The sequence below is a fragment of the Micropterus dolomieu genome, linkage group LG23 (genome assembly GCF_021292245.1).
Source record: "Micropterus dolomieu isolate WLL.071019.BEF.003 ecotype Adirondacks linkage group LG23, ASM2129224v1, whole genome shotgun sequence".
Lineage (NCBI taxonomy): Eukaryota > Metazoa > Chordata > Actinopteri > Centrarchiformes > Centrarchidae > Micropterus > Micropterus dolomieu.
This window is the reverse complement of record NC_060172.1, coordinates 27,443,269-27,463,407: the sequence shown is the minus strand read 5'-3', so window position 1 is coordinate 27,463,407 and position 20,139 is coordinate 27,443,269. Positions and strand designations below refer to the sequence as shown.

At 38.9% G+C, this 20,139-nt stretch overlaps 1 protein-coding gene across 2 annotated transcripts; it reads right to left on the bottom strand.

Annotated features, from left to right (window-relative positions):
• Positions 1–162: 162 nt before the first annotated feature.
• Positions 163–16,731, bottom strand: kcnip1b (Kv channel interacting protein 1 b). Of its 2 annotated transcripts, none has more exons than XM_046039989.1 (8): positions 16,721–16,731; positions 4,299–4,423; positions 3,213–3,282; positions 3,058–3,128; positions 2,825–2,932; positions 2,625–2,729; positions 2,390–2,452; positions 163–1,755 (listed from the first exon to the last, which is right to left on the bottom strand). In XM_046039989.1, the coding sequence occupies exons 2-8, from the start codon at positions 4,398–4,400 to the stop codon at positions 1,708–1,710; spliced, it is 567 nt and encodes a 188-aa protein (XP_045895945.1). In that variant the 5' UTR covers positions 4,401–4,423; positions 16,721–16,731; the 3' UTR covers positions 163–1,707. The 2 variants fall into 2 exon arrangements, with proteins under 2 accessions (XP_045895945.1, XP_045895944.1); XM_046039988.1 differs by lacking the exon at positions 16,721–16,731 and adding an exon at positions 8,068–8,153.
• Positions 16,732–20,139: the final 3,408 nt, after the last annotated feature.

Below are 20,139 nucleotides of genomic sequence, written 5' to 3'. Positions count from 1 at the left end.
TATTTTTCTCTACTCATTTATTGAGGTTTCTCCTTTGATTTATCATTATATTATACATTTTCTTAGGAGCATACAGATAATGTATGCACACAGCGACAGACCCATGGACACACGCACATTTGCATGCAAGAAAGGGCAACTGTAAAGTAAAACACCACTCAATTTAAAAATGTACATATTTATTCTTATGGCTTGGAATTCGTTTTCTATCTTTGTGAGATTTAACAACTCTGTTCTAAACCCAAATATCAAAGACCAGAGGTTGTGATGTCACACTGATGTACCATACAGCGGTGAGCTGCTCCACTGAAAGCAAAAAGAACAATGATGAATATTTTAGTGCTTGAACTACTATATCCTTGTGAGCTTTGTATTATGGTGGTACTTTCAAACACACCGCAACTCATAAAAAATGATGTGCAGGCAAATGCATTAGTCACCCTGTTCCGTCTGTACGTTCTTATATACAGTCTATGGTCTGTACCTGTACGCTAGTGTGACATCACGGATTGAGATTGGATGGAGGAGACAGTGCCAAATGTTCACTAATACAGATGGAGCTGTCCTCAGTATCTTCAAAACATTCCAAAGCTGCCATTCAGTAGTATTTCCCTGCAAGATCATCTGAAACTTTCTCATACCAGGACTTCATTCACACAGCCCAGAGACTACCATCTGATAATTTCTTGTGTAATGACATACCTTTGAGGTTATACCATAAAAATATTTTACTGTCATCATTGTGTTACTCTCTCTGTTATACCTTGATCACCTGTGCAAATAAATATGTTGGTTTGATGATCACAAGCCTCTTCCCAATGAATTATTCAACATCTTTGTTTTGTGGGCAACTCCATCATAAAATGTATGCACATTTATCACAATACGTTTTTATCTTTTACATTTCTGACAACACACTGATTTGACCACAAGAAGCAAAGCAGCAGGTGAAAATAAAAAGAAAAGAAAAAGAACCTATCTTATCTTCTTTCTTTTCACTAAAACCTAAGTTCCAACATAGACAAAGACAGGCACACACAAGAAATGTTTCCAAATTGTTTGACTTTCTACGGTAAGCTTTAGATAGACTCTTAACAATAAGCAACATACTCAGTAGGCAAGCGACAGCCAGGTAGATCATCAAAAAGGTAGAGGGGTCACTGCAACAGTGAAAGCAACACATGACATTTGAAATATGCCATATCTGTCAACCATCAAATGCAGGAGATAAATACAGAAGTCCTTATGGCCAAATTCCCATCACAAATCTGACACATGTTTTGAGAAAAAAACTTCTTGCAAAAGCATGCAATTATATTTTAGGCAAAAAAAGAGCTTATTTTGGTAAATAAAAATAAAATAAAGTTCCACTAGTTGAACATTTACAGCATTTTATTTTAATGTAGGAGCATCTTTATCTTTTAACAGGCCTATCTTCAAGACTGAATTGAGAGCAATGTCTTACGTCCAAGTCTGTCACAACAGTCACTTCGTATTGTGTGTTAAAACTCTGCAGGAAGGGTAAAATTCCAGTCCAATTCCTTCCTTCAAGTCATTGTGGGGCAATCTGGCTGCATCCAGACCACAGCTGGATAAGATGGGAAGAGGAGGAGGGACTGGACATATTGCACATATGCATCCACACACACACACTCACACTAAGCCCCCTCATTTTTCATGTCTTAGTCGTCATCATCTCCTCTTGTCCTACATCACGTTTTCAAACAGCTGCATCGATCTCATCATGGTTTCGTCCTGCGGAGACAGAAGAAGTGATCATGGCAGAATGATGCAATTGACAAGCATTATGTTACTAGCATTTTAGCATGGCCTCTGGTTTCATGAGAAGCGCTAGGCCCTGTATATTTAAGTTATTATTATTATTATTATCTACTAGCAATCTACTGTACCCCTGTGTACAGTAATGTATAGTCAGCCTTGCTGGATAAACTGCACAAAGACAGCAGCTAACCGATACAGCATAATTTTTCAGTGCATTGTACATATATTATTGTTTATATTTTGCAAAATATAATTTAGGCTACATGTAACAAAATAATTAAACCTCAAAGGCCCACTTACTAGATTTTGGAACTTTAAAAATACATTGTATGTGCTTCACTGTGTTTAACAGCTCCAAAGGCTAGTAAGCGAACCTTTGTGATTGCATTTAATGTTGCATATTGTTTTCCAAAGGCCAAGAATGAACTCTCATGCTCAAATTTTAAATGTATTTTTACATACATTTTATGATATTTTTCTTTAAATATTCTTCCCACTTTGGCACGAGAAAGTTGGCAACCTATGGTGACATGTTTTAAGATCTTTTCATATATTTTAGTATCATTACATACAGACATAGACGACTGAGATGTTGGGCAATACATACCTCCTGGCAGGCTATGACAAACTCCTCTAAAGTCACCACTCCATCTTTGTTTTTATCCATTTTCTGTGGAAAAAACAATGTAACATAATGTGAATCGGCATAAAACGGAAGCGAATTTAAAAAAAACATGTTGTGGAAATGTTTTGTGTGAGTTTAAGTTGCAACAAACAGAAACTAACCAGATTTTTGCAATTATTGCAATTATTTATGTGAATCTTATGTCTTAGAAATTAACCTGAAAAAAGGCATCCACATGCTGCTGGGGAACGTCTCCCTTTAGGGCCGGGTAGGTGTACTTGCCCATCATGTCATAAATGGCCCTCACAATATCAGTCATTTCCTAAAAGAAGAGAATATGCACATTGTGGTGAGACACTTTAGGTGACACACAAAGCACTGTTTATGTTGTTGTATATTGTGACAGCGTAGCCTCACCTCTCTGTTTATGTAGCCATCTCTGTTAATGTCATAGAGGTGAAACGTCCACTCCAGCTTTTCTCTGAGTGTTCCTCGCAGCAGTATGGACAAACCCATTACAAAGTCCTGGCAGCAATGGAAGAACAGAAGACAAACTCAGATTCTGAAAGCATTATAGCACATGGAATAAAGAAAGGAGTAATATTTTACCCAAAACGCAATTATAAAGAAGGATGACTGTTTTTCTTTACCTTAAACTTAATGGATCCGTTGTTTGTAGTGTCAAATGCATTGAAAAGATAATGTGCGTACATGCTTGCATCTGCAACACAAAAAAATTAATGTGTAAGGTCTCCTGTTGTGAAAAAGATTGAGAGAGCAAGGAAAGAGAAACATTGTACTTTACCTCCATGAGGGAAGAACTGTGAGTAAATGTGTTTAAATGTTTCCTCATTCACCACACCACTTGGACATTCCTGCGGAAAAAAAGAGGAATTAAGGTTACTGTACTCAGTGACATGGATGATTTTGTTGGAAGAATTCACCAGAACTGTGCAGTCTCACGCATGTGACCCTAATTATCTTTGTCCCTGGAGTATATTCTGACACAAACATATTTTAGCATGTTAAATGTTCAGCAGTAAATAAACACTTCACAATATTTGTTCATAGCAAGGTCTTTAGCTTGGGACATATCAGCTACAGTTGAAGATGGTTTCATGAAAATAACATCAGTTCTGTATTTCTAGCCACTGTAGCAGACTGTGGCTTGTCCCACCAAACACTAGACTAAAATATCTCAACAATTAGTGGATGGATTAAATGTTGTAAATAGTCATGGTCCCCAGAGGAAACATATGACTTTGGTAATCCCCTGATTTATCATCTAGCGCCACCAGCAGTTCAAAGTTGATACTTTTTGACCAAATACTGGCAAAAATAACAAATTCACATCAGTCTCAACTGTTCTTTGTGTTTTGTACTAACTAGTATTCATACTAATGTCTTCATACTGACACACTCACATTCTCAGTCATCTAGGTAATAGGAAGGTTAAAATCAAGTGCAACTGGAGTTAGAGCATTACAACAGCCAGGAGCACTAACAAACCGAGCAGCATCCATCACCTTGATAACGGCCCCGCAGAGGTTAAATGGCTGAGATTCCCTACCAGAACTGAATGACCTTGGATGGGAGGCGAGACGTCTTCAAACGTTAGCTAGCCAAGTCCAGTTGCCCTTGATTTTAACCTTCCTTGGATCATTGTGAGCGTGCTAGCATGGTAACGTTTGCTGTGCCCAAGTAGAGCCTCATAGAGCCGCTAGTACAGCTGTAGTCTTGTACAAATAGAAACATTCTGCATGGCTAGATACCACTAGGGGCAAATAGGAGTTAGGGTTATCTAAATTTTTTTATGTTTGAAGTATCTGGAATGAATGCTATGTATGTACTAAAGTAATCTAAAAATAAAATCAGAAAATGTGTGATTTACATTCTTGAAACCACGATAGAGGATCTGCAGCTCCTGTTTGGTGAAATTAGTTTGGGCTTCCAATTGCTCAAGACCCTCTGGCCTGTAACACACCGTTGTCATCTCAAGCTCATCATCTGTTTTATCTACAGGGAAGAGAAAGAGAGAGTGAGATAGAAGAATAGTTATTACAGAGAGTCATGTCAAGACTTCTACAATCCCTGTTGAACATATGTTCTTCCCAGTTTTTGGAAATATCAAAACTATTACACACAGGAAAGAGAACACTCAGCGAAGCTTGAGATTGTTAAATTGGCAGGAAACGTCAAAAGTTTCATTCAACAGCAGAAATGAGCTTACAGAGATAACAACTCAAGCAGTGGAAAAATGAGGCAGAATGAGGTTAATATAGAGAGAGAAAAATGTACGGCACAAATAGATTTGCCCTTAGGAGTTAAGGGACTTTATTAATGGCAACATGGTGCTCAGTATCGGGTGTTGTGGAGATGGATGGTGGTTAATGATGTGAAGAGTTCTGGTGCTGCTGAGAGCAAGTGTTTGTCACTACGACTGCCTTCAGCTACAGGGCAATGCTAACATCCTGTTATCCGGCAGTGGACACAATCCACACAGCAATGAGTTTTCAAACATGAGCAAACATCCAAGAGAAAACAGCAACATAAAGTGCACTCTTGATATATTTTATGACACTCACTGGCAGGGGCAGAACATTAGGAAAAAATGGACAAGAAACTAAACCTAAAGTAGGCGGATCACACACATCTGCTGCTTTATATTAGTCTGTAAGGATGACATGTTTGCACATGCTGGTCTCAGTACTTTGGATGATTACTTTTAAGTGAAATTACATAGTATATCCTTAGATTAATAATTTTAACACAGAGGTCAAAACCCCATTCAATCTCGCCAAAGTCCACAATGAAAGCTGACCAGAAAGCAACCCTTTTACAAATGTTCTCATGTGCATACACGTGAGTCCAAAGAAGCTTTAGTAGCTGTGTCAGCTTAAGAAAAGGAGATTAAAACGAATATGAGACTCCTGCCTTTTGATGGATATGATGGCTCACTCATTTATGCCCATTCAACAGGGGTGTCAGGATGAATCCTCAACACTGAAACTATATCTGGAATCATGCATCATCTGCCAGAGACAGGCTAATCTTAATTACAATTTTTTATCAAATATCCTGTTCGTCATCCACATCCATTATCTGCATTTGTGTCTACTTTAATTTTTGAATCATCTTCATTTGCATCCTGCTTGTTATTTATTAGATTTCAGTTATGTAAGTTACACACGGTATTTCTGTGGCTGCCCTATTGGCTTTATGCTCATATAGAACTAATGTGAAATTACAAAATATGAGTTTGAAAGAGATCTTCCACATGTATGGAAAACTATAAGAACAGCCCAGAGAGATCAGTTATCAGCTGAACATACAGTATATGGTTATGTGTTTCATTTGGTTATGTAGCTCATGTTCCTCCTCTGTGGTTCTTGTTGTCATGGGGATAGACAGAATGTGAACAGTAGTGGGCACACTGGATCAACTAATCAAAAACAAAAAGAGCTATCAAACAGAATTTGTACATTTATTTTCCCAGTGAATAGAAGCCCCCCCATCACACGAGGTGTCAATACTTGTATGCATGTATTCTTGCTGCCGAAGGTGGATTTGCTTTCCTGCAAATGTGACAAGTGTGATCAAACACAGATGAAATGATGTGAGGGTGAGAAAAGGAAACAGGCAGAGGTGTTGATTAGGAGGGGTGAGACATGGGGCGTTGGGGGAGAGAGAAAGGAGGCGGAGCGTGAAGTAAAAAGGGGAGTGAAAGAGAACAACACATGGCAGGATTACACAATATGTTTGGAGGACACAAAAAATAAAGAAAATGGGATTTTATGAAAGACAAACACTCAAACACTGAGCTATTGATCTGTGAGATTTTTATGGAAACTGCAACTATGGGCTTACAGTCAAGTCAGTGAGTCAAACACTGTCACTAACCTTTCTGACTTCATGGGGTCAAGTGTCAACTACTAGAACGTAATTTGTTAACAGAAGCAACTACTCAGTGACTTCTTTACATAGAATGGGACACATCCTAACTTGGTATTCCATAATAACACACAAGGGAGCAAGCACGCTAGCTCATATTGCTTATAAAGACTAGAAATATTGATAATGTTGATTGACAGTAAGACAGACCAATCGGTTTGTTGCACTGGAGTCTCTGCTTATTGCCTTTCCTCACAGTGGCGACAAAACACCAAGAAGCTTCTCTTCCCGTGCAGCCAGGAATTAATTGTGGCACATAAACCCCACAAAACCACAACAAGTCTTTTCATATTCAATTTTTATACATTTTAATTACTGAGCTTTGGTGCTGGTAGGCATATTTTGTCTGCAGAAAGTGCCAGGCTAGCTGTTTCCCCTTGCTTTCGGTCTTTGTGCTAAGCTAAGCTAATTGGCAGCTGGCAGCAGCATCATATTTACTGTACAGACAAGATAGTGGTAATCTTCTCATCTAACGCTACAAAGGCAATAAGTGTATTTCCATAAATGTGCAGTAGTGTCTGTAGTATCTGATGACAAAGAAGGTTGTTTCAAACTGACAGCAAATACTCATTGTTTTCTTTTACTTTCTATTTTTTGATATTCATGTCATGGAACGACAGCAGCTGTTGCTACAAATCAGCAGTGACTTTGGTCTGTGTCCTCTGTTCAAACTTGTGCTGTGATTTCTTACAAACCAGGAACCACAGACATATCTACTATACTTGTGACATATACATATAGGATGGCTGTACTGGTGGCCGGCGATGCAGAAATATGTGTTTTTAATACTTATTTTCCCTCCTGTGGATCAATAAAGCTTCATCTTCATCTTATCTCAAATACCTCTCCATTGCTGGTATAACAAGACAAACTTTAATGGACCTTAGTGTGGTGTTTTTTTCTTTTCTCTTTTGCTCAAAAGCTATTTTTTCAAAACAAGGATGAATGATCCCATCTCATCTGTGCAAAAACAATTACCAAACACGCCCCTTGTCCTGCGGGGTGTTTGCTGGTTCATCTATTTTATCTCTATGTCATGTTGCTATAAATTCATCATTCACCCTAGCTGAGTGTTGTTCACACTCTCCTCTTATGCCCCTACAACCCAGTCTCCATGACAACGAGGATCTCAGGCATAAGGCCAGGGAGAGGTATGATATGTGAGCTGCATTTTAATTCCCATGCTCTCGCCTGAACCCTTTCCCTTTCACATATGCACAACACACACACACACACACATGATCACCTAGTCAGGGGGAGTGATTTTGCTCTCTAGTTATTTTCAAGGACATCCTGGCATACTGTAATTTCTCTATCATCACTGCAGTACATATGTTATGCCTTGCACCTCTTTTCACTTTATTTAAAAATAGCTACTCTTACTTTCTGTTTATCCATACTCTTGTATATGCATCAATGCTAGTGGTTAGTTTACTTTACATGTTAGTAAATCCATTAGCCTGTCAATTTTTAACTGATTTCCTTGTTCAATAATTTACAGTCACTCCACAGAAATATGGCAAACACGTGATGTCCTTGCTTACGCTAAATGTGCAACACATAGACAAACAACAACCACATGTTATGAGTGACAGCTGGTCTAAATTCTCATCTTATTCCCTCTGCTCTCTCTCTCTCTCTCTCAGTTTGGTCTCTTTCGGTTGCTCTTCTGTCTTCTCTCCATCTTTTTCTGACTAATGTTGACGTACCTCTGGATGGTCTCCTCCTCTGCTTGGTTTGCATGGTCAAAGTGCCCACCACTGCACCCATGTTGTCACCGTGGAAACCAGCCTGGTCAAACAACCTAGAGACAAATATTCCTCTATTTTCTTTTTCACGATTTTGTCAGCCAGTCGTTCTGTCTTCATCTGCCTCGACAGCTCTGTATCTTTGCCCCTGTTGTTTCTCCTCACTGATTTCAGATCTGTCACTGAGGGACGGCTCTATTCTGTGTGAGCTGATTCTCTTGGATTTCTGATCTCTTTCTCCAAATACACACACACACACAAGCTGCTCCTGCCTTTCTGCGCCACTCCCTCTGTTCTGTTCTTCATTCTACTCATCTGTCAGCCTTTCCCCCTCTTTCTAGCTCCCTGCCTCCTCATGCCCTCATGTTACTGTGGAGTGCTGGTAACCGATGCTGTACTCAATAATAACAGCGCTCACAAGTGAATGGTAGCAGGTGAAGGACGTGCGTTTAAAGCTGACAGATCGTGATCACTAAATTCTCTCTTTACTGCCCTAAAATACAAAGATACACATATATAACACAACTCAATGGTTAATGAGGAGATTTAGTAGTGCTGCTCTGCTCCCTGATGCATGATTTGTACCATAATGAGCCTGTGGATACATGATAGCCGTGAAGGCTGCCCACTTTGTTTGTGTAAAATCCACCAGAGCAACGCAGCTAGACCTTTCTCTCTAATGTGGAGGGCGACAGAGAGCGAGTAGTTTTTTCTTTTTTTTTTAACTGTGGTACAAACAAAAACATTAATGGTGTCAATGTGTTTTTACAGAGCGGCTTCAATTTAAGAAAATGGCTGTGTGCATTGGGGGAAGGAAAGCAGTGGGAGTAAGTAATGTTTATTTCCCTACCAGTGGTTACTGGAAGCAGAAATAAACATTTATTATATTAACAGTATATCATTCAGTGTGGTAGAAGCAGCTTCTGAGTAAAAATATAACTTAGACAGGATATTACTGCAGTCTGTGTTAGGATTTGATATATTATCTGACATATAGGGGCAGTGATTCTCTGCTGGAGTCTCAGCTGAAGATCAAAATTCACAATTATGTAATCTAAGGTAAGACATTAAAAAAGTTGCTGCTTTGGTCTAGGTCCATGTGCTGTATGGAGTAAAGCACAGAAAATGTGAATGTCTTTTTAAATATACCACTGGCTGCAGACCATAAATGTAAATGCCCTCTCTGCCTCACTCTTTCTTTGTGTGTGTGTGCATGTGGGCTTTAGAAAACCTCTCTTGGTTTAAAAAATTCATGGACTGCCATTTCTTCAGTGGCGTTTCAGCTTTCTTGTTTCTTGAAAGTTGCGTTCCACTTCCTCATTTAGAACTGTAAAAAGAGTGAAATCCATCCGGTGGCGTTGACTGACAAAAAATACGGAGGCTAAACTCTGTAGTCTTTCATAAATACATTATTTATTCCGTCATAGTTATGTGAGCCTTCAAAACTTGCCATATCCCTGCTATGGCTTTGTCTACAAAATCTAAATAGGAGAGGACTGCACAGAACCAAGTATGTAGGTCACTAGTATTCAAAATAAGTGTGTGTGTGTGCGCGCGCGTGTGCGTGTGGTTTGCTTAGAGCAGTCCTGTGATTGCGCAGGTGGACCTGAGGTAAGAACTTAACATGTGCCGATTAATTAAACATAAAGTCATGTATAATTCTGATAAATCTCACACGCTAGGTGTCCTACCTTTTGCTTCCAGTCCCGTTCCTTTCTGCATGCCTATTTCCACCTTTCAAATACTATCACACAAAAATAAAGATCTGACCTTATCACATTAGCAAATATTTAACCCTTGTGAATTTTATGCAGTGATTTCCCTGTTCCCAAATATTCTTATATATAAATATACTTTTCCTTACTATAAAAATCAGCATAGTCAGGTCATCTCAGACCGGGAAGCATAAATTTGTGAAAAAGTGATATTAATCTTTCTCCTCCTATTCTCCCAATATAATTAAAAATAAGACCACTGACACATCAACACACACATATAAACACTTGCACATGGATAATTAAGTATACAGATTACTGTAAGTAACAAGTTGTAATCCCCATGACAGATGTTTGCCATCTGGAACTGCTTTCCTGCACTAAATCACCCTGCACAGTGACAAGCACCAAGGACACCGCACTGCAGTCAGACTTCATAATCTCTTCATTATCCTTTAACCAGTTCATGGTCTACACATGTCAGCTCACCACCACCGACAGGACTCACCAGTCACAACTGCGTTACAGGCACTGTTGAAAAGGTGAAAGACTAATGGAAATAACAATCGAGACACAACCAGCATGAACACATTTGTTAACAAACACCTTTTATCAAGATTAATCGAGTGTTCACTCACTTTCTCCTCTGTGTGCCAATCTGCCAATTCACATCCATAATTATCAATTGATTCATGACTTGTTTACTTAAATTTCTGAATTTCCTCAACTCTGCCAGTCTCCCACTGCATTCTTCTTTAATGTGTTCTGGAAAAATACGAAAAAAGTCACGAAAAGCCATTTAACTCCTTTATCACATAATTTCATGTAAGCTGATGACCCTATCCTCTTCCTTTATCTGACTGAAACCGTTCTTTAAATGTGATAAAAACACTTCATTTTTGGAACGACCTGTCGACAGTTTACATTTATGCTCACAATACACATGTGTATAGAGAAAATTATGTTACAGTAATTGACACCATCTCCACATTTAAGAGTAGGCATAACACTTTCCTCTTTGATAAAGCTTATAGTTTGGGCTGGCTCAAGTGAGTCCTGTACCATATTTTGGTTATTTGAAAGATATTGTAACAGATATTACTTTCCCACCTATATCATTAAGTGGTTTGGCAAAATACTGATTTTAAAAAATGTGTTTGGGGAATTGAACATCTTGAATCTGAATTTTTCTCTTATATGAATAATGTATTTTACAGTATGTTAAATGAATGAGAAGTTACAAACGTGGGGAGCCTAGAGTAAAAGACCTGTTGTCTTCCACACTGTGCTCATAGTGCTCATACTGTACAGAGAGGAGCCCTCAAAACAAGACAGATAGTCTTTGGAAAAATATACCACTGGCTCTGTTCGATGAGATGTATTGTATTTGGAGCACAAAAGTCAAAGCCAACTTTTGACTGAGCAAACACACTCAAGTAACTATGTCTAAAGTGAAGAGTGTGATTGATGTAAGCCAGCACAGCCACAAATACACACACTTTCACCCACATAATTATGATGGTGAATGTATCTGTGTGCTTTATTGGTTCAGATCGTGAACAGTCACAACTCTTTTGTGAATCTTTTTTAACTTTGTTTTGTTGTGGTGTTACTGTATGAACAACAGGTGGCAGCAGAGTACACTATTTCCTCATGCAATAAGCAGCTTGGTTCTTTTGCAAGTTCATTTTGCTCTAGACTCAATATAACTTGAACAAAAATTAACAAAGTACAACAATGACCATGCAGGCAGAACCTAGAGTATCCTACCTCAATACTACACATCACCCAACCATCACCATACAGTTAACTGCACCAAATACTTTTCTATCAAAAGGGGATTCTGAATGTAAATATCAGATGGTAAAACAATGAGACTGGTGATAATTAATTTGGAGACTGAAACACACAGAGGAAGCAAGAGATAAAAATAAACCTAGAAGAAGACGGTTACATAAAAGTGTGTAGCGAGGTGATGTAAAAAATTAAAAGCGGCCACACACTGTCAGCTCCAATCCACTGCTTTCACAGCCACAGAAGAAGAGGACGAGACTGAGAGGAGAAGGGAGAGAAAGAGTTTTAGGGGATGACATTTCACAAATGCAGGGTAATGCTGTGTAATTATATTTTGGTCATGGTAGAGGTTTGGTAAAAGTACACAGTACATAGATCTGAATATGTCTCTGCAGTGGGGGATGATGTGAATCTTGCTGCAAGGTTATGCACTTAGAGGACACTTGTGACTTGTAATAGCGAGGGACAGGTGCAGCATGGGTCCGGATGAGTGGGTTTCTGTCTTCACCTACACTCCTACTGTTTCCAATAGGACCTGAGTCTATACGAAAAAATGGTGTAGGCTCAAACACAAGAACTTGTATATTATAGTTTAGGCAAACATATCAAAAGAACCCACATCACCAACCTGGTTCTTTAAAGAAACACTGTAATTTCTGCTGAATAGTGGCTACTGTGGCTACACATGACAACCATGGGACATACTACAAAAACTACTTTTTTGCATTTAACTAAAATGCCAAGCTATTTGTAACTGTAGCAAATGGAGAAGAGTGATCAAGTCAGTGAACTGACTCCACACACTTTGTTATACAGCAATGTTTACCTCAAGTTTGCTAACATTAGCCAAGATTAGTCACTCTTCTGAATTGAACTTTCATTTGCAAGTGGAAAAATATGTTATTTGTTCTCTCAAATGTTACATACATTTAACACGAAACATTGTAAAGGAAGATGTATTACGTTTATTTTAAGGGGCCACGTGTAATTGTCATTGGCCTCTAGTGGTGAGGTTTCAGATTGCAACCACTATGTTTACAAGCGTGTTTTCCTGCGCATGCTCAAACTCGACATCAGCCAAAGCAGAGACAGAAGGCAAAATGCCAGAAACTCAGGTAAACCCCCAATGCAATGTTACAGTAATATTTTTTATCATCTTGACACTGAACTAACGAACGCTACGCTGACAGCATTTAGCCGACATGATACATTGTGTATTTTTTACCAGAGAGGCACAGCAGTGTCAGCATAGCTACAATTTATTGAATGATAACGAAAACGGTTAGTGAGCTAGACTGAATGTTATAAATGAGATTGTTGCCACACTTTAGACACTTAACAGTTAGACCGCAGTAAGTAATGTTACTGGATCTTTCACTGTGTTGTGGTCCTGCACCATTATGTTGCATTACTGTATATGATATGGGTTATGTAAGTTACTTTTGGGTGTTTTTTGGTGTTCACATTCCCTATTGACAAGTTAGCACTGAGCATTGGCTAACAAACAAGGATTTATTGAATGAAAACAATCCACAACAATGAACTGCTGTATTGACCAACTAGACTCAATATTATACTTGTGGTAAGCTATATAGCATGCACAGGAATTATAATGAATACACTTACATGAGCCCTAATCAAACCTTTACCACAGTGTTGTAATATCAGAAAACAGTTGTATTTGTTAAAAAGTTAAATTGTTGAATCTAAATCTTTTTATTAATTTATACCTAACTGAGCTGATACACACCCCAAAATGTGAATGGGGAATACTGGCACCTATTTTTTTTTTGCAATTCAAGCAGTGAGTACAGTACGGCAAAGCCCAGCTGGTGGTCACTCAATTCTGGGTTGAGATATTAACCTTTAGCCTACCAGTCCATATTACACATTACCGTTACTATCCCCAGTTTGTGCCTCTGTAAGTTTCCTAAAAAGTGTACCAGGCGAAAAGGAATGCTCAGACTCCACTAACCATCTGGATGAAAAAAATATTCAGTTTTTTTTGGAACAATAAAAGAGATTTTTTGTTTCTCAAATTGTGTCTCCTTGTCCCGGTACCTACATTGGAGGTGATTGTGGGCCCCTCCACTATCCTCTCAACCCAATTATTCTAGCAAAAATGACTGTTTTCCAGTCTACAATTCAAATAAACCTTTACACTTATAAGACTGACACGACGCCTTCATATTGTTGTTCTACTGTCCTAATAAAGAAATCAAGCAGCAGTTGCTATTTTATGAAAAAAAAAAAAAGTTTATCTCACACCAGCCAGCCTACAGTGTCAAATTCTTATTAAGTTTCAATTTTGGAGTTGATTTAAAAAGCAGAATTATGTAAAACAAGTTTATAAAGTATAAATAAATACTTGAGGACCAAAAAATATATTAAGGGACCTAGGTACAAGTTGCAAGTGCAAGTTAGCTGAAAGCCCAGCCCAGGGCTTATCACCACCCCTGTTTCCCCATCTCTGACACTACAGCTTGCAATGTTTAAAGGTCTGAAAATGAATATGCATGCTGCTGCATTTGTAAGTAGAGCATTTTAAAGGTGAACAGGCAGAGTTTCATGGCTCATGTCACTATCTGTATGAGTGTGTGGAGGAAAATTTGCATAATAAACCAAACTACTGTGTTGGAGATGAGGGACTTACATTTTTCAGTCTACCTGACCTGCTTGCGTGTGTGAAGCTGAATATGCATGTGTGTGCATATTCTCATGTCTTCTTCCATGCATATGATGCTGTGCATCTCCACAATGAAAAAATAAAGACTATTGCCTGACATGCTATATGACCACTTAGCAAGATCAACTGTTTCCATTCTGTTTGAATATGTCTTGTATGTCATCATGACCAACATTTATTTATTGTTCTCCATTGTTTCACATGACCACTAAAATTAGATGAAAGACCAATGACATTTATAACCTTGCATGAGGGTTTTGTAAACATTACCCTGTAAATGGAGCTCTCAGTCTGAGAACATATAGTCCCCTCCAAAAGTATTGGAACGGTAAGGCAAATTCCTTTGTATTTGTTGTTCACTGAAGACATTTGGGTTTAAGATCAAAAGATGAGTATGAGACAAGAGCTTTTATTTTCTGGTATTCACATCGATAGTATTGTGAATGATATTCATCTTGAGTGAGTGCTTTTCTGTAGGGGGCAAACCCCAAAAGAACCCAGTCCAGAGAGTATTGGAGAGCCTGGTGATCAAGTAAAATTCTTCTAATAGCTATGTGAAATATGTGGTGGTAAGGCCAGAAAATATTTCAGAAATCCCGTACGGGATTTAGTAATTGTTCCCCTCCAAAACTATTGATACGGTGAGGCAAATTCCTTTGTTTTTGTTGTTCACTGAAGACATCTGGGTTTAAGATCAAAAGATGAGTATGAGACAAGAGTTCAGAATTCAGCTTTCATTTCATGTTATTCACATCTAGATGTGTAAAACAACTTAGGCCACATCACCGTTTTTATTAGACCACAGCATTCTTAGGTGACCAAAAGTAATGGAACAAATATTCCCAAGGAGGTGGTATTATGCTTTTTGGCTTTTCCCCCTCTCCTTTATTGAGTTATATATCTTTTTTGTGCATGTAACAGGTTTGCAAAGTGAAAAGCCCAAAGTCCAACCCAAAGGGAGTTCCTATCTCCCACAGAAAGCTCTGCTCTGAACTGCTTGAAAACAGCTCGTTTGTAGTCCAACCCTTCACTTCCTTTACTTGTGACATCACACAACGCGTCATAAAGCTTGCCAAGCAGCTAGTGGGATCAGGCACGCCCTCAAACCAAGCTAGTCTGAGCGGAGGCCCTTTGGCTCAACTCGCCTTTGTTTGGTTTTCCGTTGTAGAAATGTTGCACCTGTACCTGCTTCCAGGTACTTTTTTTCGTATCACCTCACCTTCATCGATGTTCCAAGCCAGCTGAGGGAAACTAAAATGTAACGTGAAAACAGACAGACTGCTGATTGGTCAGAGAGAATATTCACTATTCACTGCATCATCACTGCTGCACCAGACAGAGGCCAGCAACAGAAAGTTTTATATTTTACAGGTTTCGTATGGAATTTCATCACTAAATCTACTTCTGAGAAGTTTTGAGGTGAGAAATCAGGGGGAAGCCTGTGCCAACCCGCGGGAGGAGCATGTGAGGCCGGCCAGCCGCCCGCTCACAGAGCCCTCTGCTCCCGCCGTCACACAGACCGCTGCAGCAACAACGGCAGAGGAAAACACAGCTGGAAGGTTTTCATACCGCTTATCTGTCTTTACATTATCAGTAATGTTGAAACGTTTTAACTTAAAAAAGAGAAAGCTGTGTGGATCGCTGGTGTGTGTGTCGCATTGAACATTACATTGCGGCAGTTGTGTGTGCCGTCGCTATGACGACCTGCTACGTACTATCTCTGGGTACTATCTGCAATGGAAAACGGAGCAGGGCCGAGTAGAGTCGAGTCTATTGATTTGCGCTATGGTAGCATTTTTCGGCGAGGCAGCATAGATCATCAGAACACCGGCAACAGCTCAACGTTTAGTCCTAAAAGACGATGCTACTCCGACTCTGTTTGGGACTGGAAATTCACAATCACAACCTGTAAGTATTCTTTATTGGTTGTGAATTATATTTACAACTTCCAACTAAGATTTTGTACAAGTAAGATGCATCACTCTGTAGCTCAAGAGCGGAGCGTAAAACACATAGGGTGAAAAGCCATGTAAACCTGTTCTGGTACAACCCCTAAATAAGATTTTGAACCTGAAAATGAGCATAATGCCAACTCTTTAAAGTAAATAACATTTAACATTTGGTGGCATAACCCTTGCTTGCAAGAACTGCCTCAAGCCTGCGACTCATCGACATCACCTAACTGCTGCATTCTTCATTTGTGATGCTATTCCAGGCTTTGTACCGCAGCTTCTTTCAGTTCTTATTTGTTTTGGGATGTTTCTCCCTTCGGTCTCCTCTTAAGGAGGTGAAATGGGCAGACAGAATGTTTCTGTCCACTTCTGAATTCATTCTGCTGCTACATCATCAGTTACATCATCAATAAATATTAATGAGCCTGTTCCAGAAGCAGCCATGCACGCCCAAGCCATGACATTACCTCCACCAGGCTTCACAGATGAGCTTGTATGCTTCGGATCATAAGCAGTTCCTTTCTTTCTCCACACTTTGGCCTTTCCATCACTTTGGTAGAGATTAATCTTGGTCTCATCAGTCTATAAGATTGTGCTCCAGAACTTTTGCGGCTCATCTCTGTACTACTTTGCAAATTTCAATCTGGCCTTCAGATTCTTCCTGCTGATGAGTGGTTAGCATCTTGTGGTGTGGCCTCTTTATTTCTGCTGTCTGAGTCTTCATCCAACAGTGGATTGTGATACCTTCACCCCTGCACTGTGGAGGTCGTTGGTGAGGTCACTTACTGATGTTTTGAGGGGTTTCTTCACAGCTCTCACCATATTTCTGTCATCAAATACTGTTGTTTTCCTTGGCCGATCTGTTTGACGTCTGTTGCTCAGTACACCAGTAGTTTCTTTCTTTTTCAGGACATTCCAAATTGTTGTGCTTGCTGTGCCCAATGTTTGTCCAATGGCTCTGGTGGATTTTACTTGATGTGAATACCATGAAATGAAAGCTGAAATTCTGAACTCTTGTCTCATACTCATCTTTTGATCTTAAACCCAAATGTCTTCAGTGAACAACAAAAACAAAGGAATTTGCCTTACCGTTCCAATACTTTTGGAGGGGACTGTACTTAAAACCTAATGTATATAAAGATTAAAGGCACAATCTATGATCAAAATGTAAATAAAAGCTAAACTTGCTATTAAAAATCAACACACAAACTTGCACATTATGATTATGCACATTAATTGACAGTGGTCAACCACAGAATTTAATCAAAATATTCTCACTCCCATCTCGCCACATATGGACGCTTGGACAAGACTCCTTGGCGTTGCCCTGGGAACTCCTGTAGTGTTGTTTTTGGACATGTAGGTCAAGTTAGTAACAATGAATATGCAACGTCAAGTTAGCTATACTAAATATGCATCATCCATCTACACTTTCAGAAAAAAACTAGTGGTTATTTTTGTGTTGCAATATGTCACAATATGGTTAGGTTTAGGCAAAAAAAAAACAACAACTACTTGGTTGGTTGGTTGGTTGGTTGCTACTTGGCTTCCCACTGCGTTACAAACTGACACCAAAGGTTTGGTTGAGAAATACAAATGTTCTATGTGTATCAGTTACTGTTTATTAAGTGTTTTAGCTATTACAAGATTCTTCTGTCTGAAATAGTTGCAATGGGCTATTTTCTGTCGCTATGGACTGTCACTGAAAACAAGTTGCTTGAATTCTGTGAATCATTGTCTTTGGGTTGTGTAGTTATCTGAGCTGTTATATTATTTGTGTTGTTTTATGTAACTGTTTGATAATGTTCTTTCAATAAAAAACACGGCCTCCATACGGTAAGCCAACCTGTTCCCAAATAAGTGATTAAGATTTTGTGTATAAAATTAAAGGAGCATGTTGATTTAAAGCCAATTTTCAAAGGTGGAAGCAATAATCTTGTGGGTGGACTCGTTCGACTCCTGTTGCGGGTTGTCTGCTGTGGGTGGGCTTGAGCTGTAACTTCAATCCAAACGCCTACGTCTCTGTTAACAGTATGTGTTTTATAGCCTTTGATTGTATTTTTCAAAGTCCAATATAAATAAGCATTGTAGGCATGTCAGATTATAAACCCATATTGCCTAAGCAGTATTCAAAACTATTAACATTGACAAATTATTAGCAATAAACATACAATAATATGCAAATATCAATAATCATATCAAATACATAATAATATAATAAAGATATTAAATGGCAATTACATTCTAGATATAACCAGAAAAGTTGTCCATAAAGTGGGGAGGAATTACTTAAAGTTAATAAATGGGCAGCTGTAATACCTTTACAGATATATATCACATATATAACTCAGACACATTTACTACAGAGCTTGTTTCTCAGTCAACATATTTTGCAGCTTATCCTGAACACTGACCTTTACCCCCAACATAGACAGGGCAGTTTCTGAGGATTGGGGAGATGGATAAACTCAAGATACATGTTATTACATATTATTTATTTTGTCAAATTCATTCAGTCTGTCCATTGTCAACCATTTCCTTATTTTTTTTCATCAGCCATTGTAGTCAGAAAAAGGCTCTGCCACCATGTGATTTGGTGGTTTTGATCCAATATTAGATATAATTAGATATATTTAATATAATGATTTTAGTGTTGAGATGATTTGGTTGGGCCAGATTGTTTGGTGTCGTGTAGCCCTGGCGTGTGCAGGCAGAGATTCAGGATTAGCTGGCAGAGAGGACTTTTATCTTTCTTCAACTCTTGGCACTGATGGGCCTTGTACTGGTAGGACTGAGGGCCGCTAGATAGGAGGTTTTTGTAAAATTTGATGACCCACTTTTGAATTTTAATTATTAGATGGCATTGGCCAAGTTCTGCCCTGCATACATTATGTTGTGTGTCTTGTGTGTTTTTGTACAGTTCTGCATGCACTACTTCCAGCGGATGTTTTTTCAATAGTGGTAGCTCTTACATTTACATTTATTCTTTTAGGTGACGCTTTTATCCAAAGCGACTTACAAGTCTTTTTTTCAGAGGTTGCACGCCTTTGAAACCATTAGGGGATTTGTCCCAGTGGGAATTTAACCCGGGTCGCTCACACCAAAGGCAAGTGTCTTATCCACTGTCCCATCGCCACCTTATTATATGCTTTACTACCATATAATATTACTGGGTCTATTACTGTATTTAGAATTTAAACCCAGGTCCTAATTGGTATGTTGATCAAAATATTTCTATTGATGGAGTAAAAAGCCCTTCTTGCCTTCTCCTTCAGCTCATTCACAGCCATGCCGAAATCCAGCCAGCCAGCCAGCCAGCCATCGTTAACTGCTTATCCTGCGTACAGGGTCGCGGGGGGGCTGGATCCAATCCCAGCTGACATCGGGCGCAAGGCGGGGTACACCCTGGACAGGTCCCATGCCGAAATATCCAATGGAATTGATGTTCAAGCCTAAATCTGTATAATGTTTTGTATGTTCAATTTCAGTATTTCCTAATGTTAATTTATTTTTAATTATGTCATTTTTTTTTTTAAAAGGTCAATATTTTGGTCTTTTCTATATTTACAGTTTGATGTCCAGGCTCTGCTGTAAGCCCTCTGAAGCAAACATCAGACATTTACCTCTGTGTCCTGCAGAGTCACAGCAGGGGCTGTGGAATTTTGCAGTGCTTCTGTAAATGTATTTATATATATGAGGAAGAGGGCTGGGCTCATATTGCAGCCCTGTTTCACCCCAAGGTAGGCTTAGTAATTGGTTATTTTGTTTCCAATTTGAAATGCGTATCTCTTATTCAAATACATTGTTTTAAATAAAGTTTTATCCCTATGCTACACGTCATCCAATAATAAAGCACTTCAACGTTGTGTGTGTTTTGTATGTATGT

Excerpts from the sequence above, each read along its gene's own strand:
- kcnip1b (XM_046039988.1), bottom strand. The coding sequence starts at position 8,128 with ATGGGTGCAGTGGTGGGCACTTTGACCATGCAAACCAAGCAGAGGAGG. Across the intron at positions 4,424-8,067 it reads GAGGAGGAGACCATCCAGAG|ATAAAACAGATGATGAGCTT; the intron begins GTACGTCAACAT and ends TCTTCCCTGTAG. Across the intron at positions 2,453-2,624 it reads ATGTGGATGCCTTTTTTCAG|AAAATGGATAAAAACAAAGA; the intron begins GTTAATTTCTAA and ends TTTTTTCCACAG.